Genomic DNA, 12076 nt, shown 5'->3' with positions numbered 1-12076 from the left:
ATGAAAACATGGTGTACATTTGTGAAGTAATTTAATGACATTTTAATAACAAATTGGCAAAAAACGACATTAGTTATGACAACAGTTAATATTACATGTCAGTTAAAAAAAGGCAGAATTCAAGTTGTTGAAGAAAAATATCAGACGTAAAAAGAAAAGTAGAACGCCAACTGTCATTCCTAGTCACCTCAGAGCACAGTAAGATCATTGTCCTTTATTTTATCCTCCGCTCCCTCACTAGTCTCCTCCAAGTTGACTAAGCTGAGCTCCCCCTCAGCTGCGCCCGCCTCCCCTTCAGCCTCATTCTCACTATCCCCGTCCTCCCCCTCCTCCCTCTGTTTAGCGCGCTCCCTAAGATCCACACCCTCCAAACTGGAGTAGTCATCAGAGGAGTCCCCACTTTCCTCCCCTTGGTCTTCTTTCTTCTCTTCCTCCTCTTCCTCGTCTTTCTCTTCCTCTCTCTGGTTCTCCACCTGGTCCTTCCGGGACCCTGCCCCCAACCCCATCCCCGCCTCTCCATTGTTCTCCGTCATCTCCTCCTGTTCGTCTCCAGCCTCCTCGTCCTGCCCGCGTTGCCGAGGGCACAGACTGAGGCCCAGGCATCCTTCGATCGCCGCGACGACCAGCACGAGTCGCTGTTGCAGGCCCTGGGAGCAGCTGCGAGCTCTGTCCCCCACGGGGCCGCTCTGGCGAGAAGCCCACCTGAAGCCCAGTACCAGCACCAGAACCAGCACCACTACCACCACCAGCAGAATCACTACGGTCTTCACATTTCCGGAGGTGGGATGTGAATCACCAGTAGAGGAAGGCGTGGGAGCAGCACTGGTGTGTTTTGTGGCTGGTTTGCTGGGAGGTGTAGTTGAGGTAGCAGGGGAGCTGGTGGGGGTTACTGGGCTCTGTGTAGTTGTTACAGCGCGTGTGCTTGTTGAGTGTGTGGATGATGCTTCTGTGGCATTTGTTGTTTGTGCAACTGGCAAGCTTGCGTTTGTGGGGGTAGGACGAGCTGATGTAGCCGTGGAGACAGTTTTTGAATTGGTAGAAGGTGTCTGGGAGGAGTTGCCGGATTCAGCTTCAGTTGAAGTCAGGATCATGAGGGCTAGTAGACTCAAGCAGTTGAAAAGAAGTATGGTCCTCATTGTATCTGCAAAAGGAAGAAAAATATAAATGGGCGAGGCAACCCAACTGTGATTAGAGCTCTATCCCAATTGCACCTTCTTTTGTTGAAAATAATCTTACAACATAAGTGTGTGGCACATGTCAACCAGGGCTCTGAAATCAGGGGTGGGAAACCTTTTTCATTCGAGGGGCCACTTAAAATCTCTCCAAGGGCCGTACTATGAACAGGGCCGTTCCGAGGTACTTGCGGGGGCCCCAAAGAAAAAGAGAGACCTGTAGCCCCTTTTTTCTCTCTAAACTATTGGGGAGGGGCCCCCTCAAGAGAGATTTTGATAGCATCATTGCAGTTTTCATTCTTTGAATTTAGGAAGGTTTTTTCCTCACTCTCAAGGTTGTCATTGATTACAAGTATCCATAACCAGTCATTACCAGGGCCCGGCCTTTCTGCTGAGGCCCGTAGGCAATTGCCTACTTTGCTTTCCTGGTCGTGACAGGCCTGACTATGAATAAAAACCAGGATTCCCCCTGCACTTAAGGCCTTTATTGAAAGCATCCAACTTTAAAACAGATCCCACCTTCTCTAGGTCCCCTGAATATAACTTAATTGTATTGCAAATGTAATTTCTAAGATTCCTTTACAAAATATATCAATTTCAATGTTATCCAGCTTCACATGAAATGTATGTCGGGGGCTGGATAAAGCATCTTCAAGGGCCGTAAATGGCCCTCGAGACATACAGTACGTTCCCCACCGCTGCTCTAAATGAACACCAGCCAACTAGTCAAATGCTGATGATATTTCAGTTTGGCTGGTAGAGAAGGCCAACTTGCTAGTCCCCTTGACTCATTAGTGAGTATGTGTTTGGCTGGTGAGATTTACATCTACACTAGCCTTTTTGGCTGGTGAGGAAAAAAGTTAATTTTAGGGCCCTGATGTCAAGCCAGCCATCAAGCACTTTTTCAAGTGAACACACCTACCTACATTACACAAGCCCTCATGCACAGGATGTGGCTTCTTTTGCAGTTAGATCTGCACAGCAAGACAGGAAATAAAAAGTGCACATGGCAGAGGCAGAAGCCGGGGTTTGTCTCTGCCAATCCAATGCCATTATGCCTCTCTGAAGTACATAGTGTCCTCAAAAACTATAAAATGCCACCACTTTCAAATACATATTCTGTGATGGAAGCTTTTCGTTAGTCATAGTTTTTTGAGTGTTGTGATTGTACCTTTAATATACAATATTTTCAAGAGTATTATCCCCTCAAGAGACGGCTTTATACATTTGTTGCTAACAGTATGGTAATGACCAAGTCATGTGCATTACTAAAGGGCCTGTGTTGTGCCATATTATTGTAGTGCTATGGTAGGTACGTACATTTCAATGACTATTACAGCGTGCCACTGGAGGTACGGCGCGCATTAAGGGACTACGAACTATGCAGATATATTCCTTGTTGCTGAGAGTGTTTCCCTCCTAATTGCTACTCACTCACAAGAATCATCCTATTCTTATAATATCCTATATTATATCCTTAATACCTTTACAAATGTATTTGTACGTGTACACTGATGGTCAGTCAGACAAAACCACTGATAACAAATCTCAATTCAGGGCTATAACATTTCAAAGAAGCAAGTATGATTAATTCTGATTAACATGAAATGTAAAAAGTATGCCCCCTGAAAAAAGTAGAAAGTAGTATCCAATCATTTTGGTGAAGTCCTGGGAAGCATTATATGTTGGAACATGCACTGGATATACAGTACATATGAAGAATGCAGTGTGATTTTGAAAAAATCGAATTTCTGTATGAGGGTATTGCACTGCATTTATGGACGCATGATAGCCTACATCTGAAATTTGAGGGAGAAGCATTTACCCGCCAACACCGCTTCAGCCCTGCCTCATTCACAACACATCTACTCTCGTATGAAGAAAAAAAAACATATTAGCACAGGACTGCCAATGAGAGCCTGTTACCACAGGACTGACCTCAGTTGGTCAGATCAGGCCGCGCTGTACATACATACACCAAGAATATCGCCCCAAATGTTATCAAAGAAATGGTGCTGCGAAGTATTGCACCGTTGTTGAAGCATTATGTATAAAATCTCTTATCACATCACATTAAATTGAGGTCGGTATTTGGTTGTAATGATTCACTAAATATTACAAACCTATAAAATACAGAAATATAAAAATGAGAGAAGACTAAATGTACTTTTTCTATTCTTCGAAGAGGTCAAATGAAGTGTGAAAGAACAGCAGATTGAAATTAATTAAATTGATGAAATATAAAGTCAATTCATGTACTCACCTGAAACAAGTGATTGTACTGCCGTGGACTAAAATGTTTAACTTTGTTAGAGCACGGGAAGAGCAGCAACGTAAAATCGATACAAAAAAAGGTGCAAGGATGACGGCACAGCAGGCTATAGGTGGGAGGGGTGAGAGAAAAGTGTGGGTGACAAAGAAGATTGCGTCTTTGAAGCCTCGCTCAGTGTGAAGTTTCAGTTAGTCATGGCATGCTCTTACTTCTGTCACCTACAGCTACTGCCAAGTAGGCCAACCTGAGCCACGTAGTATTAAGCAATGTAATGGTCATAGATATACTACCTTATTTACAATGCAAAAACATTACATTAATTTCATAACTTGACTGATGAAAAGAGATTTTTTTAAAGGTGCCACTGAATGCATTGATTGGTTGTAGTACATGGGTGTGAGAAAGGGTCTTTGTTTTCACCTAGAATGCAACACATCATCTCATGAGGTGTCTATGATGCTAAGCCAGGGCAAATGTATGCAGGATAACACATGTTTCGGCTATTCTAAGCAGTCTGTCATTTCATGAAACACTAAAATACTTTTATGAAATATTAATATTTCATGACAGACAGACAACATATGCAATCTTTTGAAAACACATTCTAGAAGTGTAGTGTTTAACACCCTGGTAGATAACCTCTTCCCTCAACAGTCCTCTGTGTGTATTTAGGCATCGTGAAGCACCCCCTGTGACCGTGAAGGATGTCACTGCATGGTAGTCTAAGGTGTTTGGTGTATTTTGTGCTACGTATTTACCAAAACAAATTTGTGACATGACACTAAAGGGCTTAAAGCGCTCAGGAGACTTTGCAGGGTAATATTACTCAGGTGCTCATCTGTACCGGGTGAAGTGTAGGTCCAAAAAAGGAAGGAAAAAGCAGAGGCACTCTGAGATTTGAAAAAAAATAATGTAAAAAGCCTTTAATTTAACATGGCAAATTCAGTTTAAAAGCACATTTGACATTTTGGGATTGTAGAAACTGTATTCCTGAAAATGATAATGTGCTATAAATGATATTGATTGTAAATCTACAGGTTATATAGCTGGCTTCTTCTACTACTACATGCACCACTGCGCTTGTATTTACATATCTGTTGATATTGGCCTACTTGCCACACTGTAGTTTAATTATAATAGCTGTAATAGTTTCTAAACATGTTGACCCACCCATTGACCCACTACTGCAGCAACACATCTGATACTTTATTAATTGTTGTTCATAAAATGCACTCTGATGAGATGTTTCAAAACACATGGCCTGTCTTTCGCCCACTCTCTTCTCTTCTGACTCATTATGAAAGTACAGATGCCCGTGTAGGTTGCCCATAGACTCTGGCAGACATCCATCCCACACACACACACAGTTCAGTGGAACTTCACCAGCTGTACAGCATCTGCCAAATTTCTTTGTAAGTAGCTTCACTGTGTTAATATGTGTTTGGGTGCATGTAAGTTGCAGAGGATACTACTATGTTCTTTCCAGTGGAGTTTAGACTTGTTGCCTTGTGGGTGCGTAGGTTCCAATAGCTAAACTATAAGCAAGCAAGGGGAACTCGAACACCTTAATGCTGATGCAATAGTATACTTTTATTGCATTTTAGGGAAAAAAACCCTCCTACCCAAGTGAAGTGCAAACGTTTTGGACTTCACTAGCACTTTTTAAGTAGACTATTGCATCGGGATTCGGCTATAAGGTGTGTGAGTTCCCCATGCTTGCTTCTGAGGACACAACTAACCAACACATACAGCCAAAAGTTCTTCTTTTGGCAAAAATGCCACGAGCACAAAATCTCCTCATGGGGGACATGGGGGCCATCCTTCTGAAGGGATCGCGCACCCTTGTAGCCTTTTTGTGCAGATGGGGTCACCGGCCGGCCTATTTACTTTGCTGAAAATACCCAACTACATCATAACAACATTGCCATGACATTATCGAGAGCCTGAAGTAAAAGATTAAGACATAGCCATTACAATTTTGGTGACAGTGAGGCTATAACATAGGCTCTGCGCAAAGAGTTAAGAGCTGTATTGACTAATGTGCACAATCTGAAATGTGGTCCACTGGATAATAATGAGACAGAAAACCTGAAGTGTAACACGTGTAGTCTCATGTGCACCGTACCACTATTGGGACGCTGTAATAGTAGTTGAAAAGACTTAACTACCATAGCACTTACACTAGTAGGACATTAGAGCTTTTAGTAATACATTAATTTACAACTTGGTCGTTGCCGTAACAGTATATTTATAACAGGGGCCATGTCTTAACAGATGCAAATTACTCCACTGCTTGTCTTGAAGTTCTGGTGTCTGTAGTAATTCGTCAGGAAGAGTAGATTCCAAAAATTGCAGGAAATGCCAACAGTCTTATCTTAACGTTAATCTTGAGAACAAAAAAGTTTTCAAGTAAACATTGTGTGCGTTTCAGATATACATCTGCCAAATTCAGGCAGGCGACTCTTTGATTTTAAGCCTGTTCTCGAAGCACATGGAAAAAGAGGCATAACCAACTTAGCCTAAACTAACTAAATAACGTTATACTTTGGGGAAAGGGAAGCACAGAGGAACACCTTATTCAAAATGTGTTATAGAAAGCCCTACAGACTGCAATGTAAAAAATGAATGTAAATGGCTTTGAACCTAATTCAGCTGTTCAACCAATTAACCCACATTTTAAAGGACAGCTGATTTGCAGTTAGGCATACAGTGCAAAAGACATATGTGACAGAAGAATAGACATTATTTTCTGAGTTCAGCACTCTTTACTTTATTTACATCCAAATTGTCCTTGTAAATAAACAAAGCATTTTTAAACATTGAATAAATGTAGTAGTAACTTGTAAAAACAAGAGATGATAAGAGCAGAAAAGAACAAACTTAGCATATTTTAACATCTGAGTACACAATATGGTCCTCCGAACATTGCACCAAGGTCTCGATTTCAGATGCTGATTCACTGGTGACATCTATCTGAAAAATATTTGCAAGGAATAAATAAAAGCATTAGGCCTAGTACTCTTGTTGCTATCTGCTATATCTGTAGCTGCTGCTGCTGCTACTATGGACTATGCTACTAATACTGATAATGCATGTTATTCAGTACATAAAAGTCACTATAATTGAATAATAAGCCTGGATGAAAATACACTAATAACTTTGACCTTTGACCTTTGACATTTTCTGCACTTACTAGGGGGTTGAACGAGTGTGCTTGAATGCTGACATCAGCATAGTTGATCTCCTCAACACTATGGTGTGCTGCATAAAGACAGAGAGGGTGAACACAAACTTGCTTCATTCAACTGATCAAAATAATCTCAAGTAACAAAACTCATTCACATCTATATAAAAATAAAGAGAGCATCTTCACCTTCAAATTTGATTGTCCTGAGTGTCTTGTGGGCATAATATACCGCTACCACCAGGAAGCAACATATGAAAGTCATGCATAAAGCTCCAATTATTTGCAGAACCATAGAATCTGTGGAAATGTACAAAATCAAAATGAATGCACACTTGTTTGAACAGCTGTAAAACTGGGTTGTGTCAAGATTTATGTTGTAATAGCTGTTTAAAAATGTTCTACAATTTTGTAAGGCGAAATAATATTAGAATAATATGCTCCACAAATCAAATCACCTATTGGGAGGATGCATGCGTAACTGACACACAATAACTATACCTTGAGCACAGAAATCTGATGTGTTGACTGGAGTTGTCTTATTCCGGGCTGGGTTCGAGGCCATGCAAGAGAAGATGCTACGATTTCCATTTTCTGCCACCAGAGAGACCGAAAGGTCTACAGTGATGTTTGGACTGCTGGTCTGGTTCAGCAAATCATCTCCACCATACAAGGACAAGATGACTTCTTCCCCATTCTTCACTGAACACACCAGTACACACTGGGCTGTGTTGTCAGAGTGTCCCCTTCTGATGGTGGGAGAGTTTACTTCAGCTAATGGAAATACAAGAAATGTAAAATACTATAGCTTAACTGTGCGGGAAATAACTAGCAGTGACCAGAGGCGATTCTATGGTCAGCTGGGGCTCCAAGTGAAAATTCAGAAGAATGAACATTTGAGACAAAATCCGAACTACTATAGTAAAGTGTGAGCTGTTATTCACCATCTATAGGCTTGGGGGCCCCAAGCGACTGCCTGCCTTGCCTGGTGACAAGATGCGCCTCTGGCAGTGACATACTTACTGGAATTCTCTCTCGGGATGTCTGCATGAAAAGTAACATTTCCCTCCTTTGCGGTCACAGTCTGATTCACATCAACTGCCACACCTACGGTAAGAGAGTAGGATGAGAAATGTTAGGAAATGTTATTCTCTTTACTGCCAGCACTGTGTAGCCTCTTTGCACACATGGGCCTGCCTGTGGGCCCGTTCACACATTGCTGAAAAGAATCAACTGCATCATAGTAACATTGCTACGACATTATAGAAAGCCTTAAGTACCAGATTAATACATGGTCATTACAATTTCTATGTCAGTAAGGTTATAACAGAGGCTCTGCACAAAGGGGTTAATGAATTACCAGTAAATGTAACATTTGAATATAAATCACTCATCAGTGTGCGTTATAGGCCTACCTTATGAAAGACATTTCCACCCTCGTTTTCTCGAATATCACAATATTTCAAAATATATGGCCTTGTGCAAAGCATTAAGATTTGTATCCAAACACTTCCTCTAAGAAACTTTTTTCTCATCAAAGAAAATACGTACTCACCCTTAGTAAAGAAGATGAAGAAGAGGAATACCGTTAACTCCTGCATCCTAACTGGCAATACTGGAAGGCATTCTCAAAGTGCACTTGGTGGGAGGCTAACTGCGTTTTGACGTAAGCGGTCAAGAAAAAAGAAACAGGGGCCAGTTCAATCCACTGGGAGTTCTAGATAACGAATTCACATTGGCTGAGTTTAAGACCAAGTGTTGACATCACTATCTGATGGTTTTCAATGAAGAGCTTTCCTTCGAAAACTTCCTATGTTACTTTTGGCTTTGGCTGTAAAATGTTTTATTCTCTCCAAATGGACAGATAATTTGCTGTGATCTAAGGTAGCCTAACAGCTTCAATATGAGGTATAACAGAGCAGTCTACAAACGTATATGTTATGTATATATGTATATATATATATGCATACTGTGGTAACCCTTTATTTTAGGGATACATCTATTAGCACTAATACATGCAATATTAATGCCTGTGTAAGTAACTTGTAATGTAGTATACTAAGCAAAATCAGACAGTTGTTAGACATTTAATCGCAAATGTCTTGTTCATGCACAATAAGGGATTTATTACCAATACAACCTTAGTAAGGACCTAGTAGGCCTAGATTTCTATTTATGAGTAAGCAGTAAGGGCCAGAATACAATGTGTATAAGCTCCTGGTACACTGTGTGAACAAACCCTGAACAGTGTGAAAACAGATGTGGAATAAGGGTCCCTATTCTAAAGTGAGGCATTGCTCAGCCCACATGGCTTAGGGCCCCCACACTACCTAGGGCCCCGACTCTACCCAGCCCCCCTTGGGAAGCAAAGTGTAAGAGATTGACTATCACCAACGTAGAGATGTAGTTCTCATTTATTCTGCTCAGTGTACATAAAGAATAACAGGAAGTATTATATAGCAAGGATTGGACGTAAACTTCTCAATGACGGTGGGGTGGTGAGATGTCATTTTTTCATACACCAATTAGTTTTAATTCTACAATAAATGCAGAATATAACGATGAGTAATAGTTTGGAAGCGAAATGAAGCTATCCCTTTGTGATAAATAAGTTAATGTTTGAGAAACTTAGCTCCAAGAAGTGCAGTGCATGATGGGTATGCCCTTTGTCAGAAATGCAATGCATGGCCAATGCAGCAATGATAATATTTCTGTTGTTACGTACATGGCAAATTGTTTGGATAACAACTAAATTGCACGAGAGAGCGGAGGAGCTAAGGACGTAGGTAGACTCAGAGCCGGGTAGGTTGTCTGTAGGCCTAGATTGCGTAACCATCATGCACTGCACTTCTTGGAGCTAATGTTCTCAAACATTAACTTAATTATCACAAAATAATAGTTTAGTTTCGCTTCAAAACTATTATTCTAATGTTCTGCATTTATTTTGGGGGTTTACAGTTAAAACTCTGTGGTACATGAAAAAAATTACATCACCAACCCACCGTCATTGACAAGTGTACGTTCAATCCTTGCTATATAATGGCTCCTGTTCCCCTCATGCTCTGATATGAGCAAGAGAATAATGGATATCTTCAATGATCCTAAAATACTTACTCAACTTACACTTTGCTAATCGGGGGGTGCTAGGTAGTGCGGGCCTGAGTGGTGTGGGGGCCATAGGTAATGAGGGGGACCTTGGTAGCACAGGGGCCCTAAGCAATTTGGGCTCAGCAATGCATCACTTCAGAATAGGGACCCTTAATCCACCTCTGTTTTCACACTGTTCAGGGATTGTTCACACAGTGTGTCGGGAGCTTATACACATTGTATTCTACAACTTACTACTTACTAATAAATATAAATATAGGCTTACTGGCCCTTACTAAGGTCATATAAGTAATAAATCCCTAATTGGGCATGAACAAGACATTTCCGAATACATGCTTAACAACTGTCTGATTTTGCTTAGTACATGCCTTACACGTTACTTACACAGGCATTAATATTGTATGTATTAGTGCTAATAGATGTATCCCTAAAATAAAGTGTTACCCATACTGTATATATGAGATAGACAGGCGATTTGCCAAACACAGATCTGGCATGTCATTGATTCATGCTTCTTCATATCAACTCATTCGGCCCAGTGTCCCTTTATTTGTTGATTGAGGTCACTTATCTGCCCTCCTCTATGATTAAATGGTACAAGAATGCAAGACACTAGAATGCTCTGACAGTCCTGACATTACAATGCATATAGACAGGAATTATACTGGACATATACCTGGATAGATGTATAGCATGTATTTTCTGGTTATTGACCTATGAAGTATCCCAAATCCCTGCAGATTTTATTGGACAATATGAGTCGAGCAATCAAAACCAGTGGTTTATTGCTATGACTATGTCTATACAGGTCAGTTGTCTTACGTAGTCTTGATTGGGATTTTAATTAATTGACAATGTAAAGTTTAAGTTCTACAATGGCCATTTGCTGTCAAATTCTTTGCTCACCCCGTGGTTACAGTGTGGATGTGCAAAGCGCTCTGCTGGTTAGTGTTATACACAGAGCTAGAAATCAGTGTGACTGTGAAATAGCTCCTCCATGTGGGTAGAAGTAAACATTTCATATAGACTACTTTAGTCTTGGTAGTGTACACAACTAAGGTCCAGTGTGTTTCTTCTAGGCCTATGGTATTTCTCAACGGGGGCGGTTCAGCGGAGCCCTGCGGAGCCCTCGGGGGGCGTTGAGAAGGATAAAGTTGAGAGGGGGCGGTGCTTAGTTGCCATTGAGGGCAATAGTCCATTTAATTTTGTCAAGCTTACGATGAGGCCAAGGGGGCGTTTGGAGGCTTGTGATGGGGTCAAGAAAGGATGCGAACCATTGTTTTATAGGCTTCTACATGCAGTGGACATACAGAGACATACAAGACAATTGATATACAAGATAATTGAAATTACATGTCTCACTATCACTTGTATTTGAAAACACAATTTGAAAAGCCAATAGAATATATAATAGCAGTGAAATATACTCAATGGTACCTATTAAGAAGTTAAACAGAGTAACAAAGAAGAATCAGCTAGTTTCAACATGCAGTTGTATTGTTAACGTATCCCATGACTTGTCATACCCAAAGACACAGGGGGATGTTTTATAACACATAGGCCTACATACAGTAAAACACACTCTTCTCTTTATGGACAAACACAAAAGTACAAAGCCATGCTCCAGATGCTTTTCCCCAAATTAATCCAGTACTAAGCACTTATAGTGTATTCTCAGGCTGGAGTTGCGATGTTGGTGTTGTGAAATACTCGTGTGAAAATTTAGATTCGAGACCTTACCATACTGTATCATTGTTCGAGACAAATGGGAAGAGGAATTGTGACTCAGTCACCACATCAGTGAGAACTTTCGCAAAAAAAAAAAAAATCCAGACAGAACAAAAGGACCACCTATTTTACCGACTTCTCTTTAAACTTCCAGCTAAACAGCTGACCCTTTGGGAGGTTGTAGGCCTATATTCACATTAAGCACACTGCATCACACATTATCACATGAACACATCCTCATTCAAAAACTCCAGTCTTGCTTTCAACGCGTGGTCAGTCTATGAATCACGACAGACTCTCACTTCTCTCTCTGAGTTTATGTGCCCAAGTTCTCTCCTAATACACTCGGCTTTCACACAATTTGGTTCTCTCTCTAGTTCATTTACATTTCGAGTCATAATCCCAGCAACCAGACTCTTTATCTCAAAATTTACTGAAGGAAGCACCATTTAAGCATGAGTTCCCATTTTTGACTTGGGAATACACAACTGTGTAAGTGTAACATGTGTGTGTGGTGTGTTGAGGTGTCATTGCAAGCTATGTGGAACAACAATTGTACTGAAGGAACTCCAGGGACATCAGAGTCTGAGACCTGGTGACTGTCTTCAGGGA

The 12076-nt window shown here is 40.9% G+C and overlaps 2 protein-coding genes across 3 annotated transcripts; both read right to left on the bottom strand.

The window, feature by feature from the left end:
- Nucleotides 1–57: 57 nt before the first annotated feature.
- Nucleotides 58–3539, bottom strand: LOC134465186 (uncharacterized). The gene is made up of 2 exons (XM_063218714.1): nucleotides 3436–3539; nucleotides 58–1141 (listed from the first exon to the last, which is right to left on the bottom strand). Exon 2 carries the CDS (start codon nucleotides 1134–1136, stop codon nucleotides 189–191), a length of 948 nt encoding a protein of 315 aa, XP_063074784.1. The 5' UTR covers nucleotides 1137–1141; nucleotides 3436–3539; the 3' UTR covers nucleotides 58–188.
- Nucleotides 3540–6236: 2697 nt separating this feature from the next.
- Nucleotides 6237–8271, bottom strand: LOC134466307 (uncharacterized). 2 transcript variants are annotated; one of them, XM_063220204.1, is made up of 6 exons: nucleotides 8184–8271; nucleotides 7652–7735; nucleotides 7130–7402; nucleotides 6818–6928; nucleotides 6638–6705; nucleotides 6237–6417 (listed from the first exon to the last, which is right to left on the bottom strand). In XM_063220204.1, the coding sequence occupies exons 1-6, from the start codon at nucleotides 8227–8229 to the stop codon at nucleotides 6325–6327; spliced, it is 675 nt and encodes a 224-aa protein (XP_063076274.1). In that variant the 5' UTR covers nucleotides 8230–8271; the 3' UTR covers nucleotides 6237–6324. The 2 variants fall into 2 exon arrangements, with proteins under 2 accessions (XP_063076274.1, XP_063076275.1); XM_063220205.1 differs by lacking the exons at nucleotides 7652–7735; nucleotides 8184–8271 and adding an exon at nucleotides 7573–7650.
- Nucleotides 8272–12076: the final 3805 nt, after the last annotated feature.

This window comes from Engraulis encrasicolus, chromosome 16, assembly GCF_034702125.1.
Source record: "Engraulis encrasicolus isolate BLACKSEA-1 chromosome 16, IST_EnEncr_1.0, whole genome shotgun sequence".
NCBI classification, from domain to species: domain Eukaryota; kingdom Metazoa; phylum Chordata; class Actinopteri; order Clupeiformes; family Engraulidae; genus Engraulis; species Engraulis encrasicolus.
The sequence above is the reverse complement of the archived record's forward strand: the minus strand, read 5'-3'. Positions and strand labels throughout refer to the sequence as shown.

Coding starts and splice junctions, on each gene's coding strand:
- LOC134465186 (XM_063218714.1), bottom strand. CDS start 1,136: ATGAGGACCATACTTCTTTTCAACTGCTTGAGTCTACTAGCCCTCATG.
- LOC134466307 (XM_063220204.1), bottom strand. CDS start 8,229: ATGCAGGAGTTAACGGTATTCCTCTTCTTCATCTTCTTTACTAAGG. Junction 7,403..7,651: donor CATCCCGAGAGAGAATTCCA/GTAAGTATGTCA, acceptor TATTTCCATTAG/CTGAAGTAAACTCTCCCACC. Junction 6,929..7,129: donor ATCAGATTTCTGTGCTCAAG/GTATAGTTATTG, acceptor ACATTTCCACAG/ATTCTATGGTTCTGCAAATA.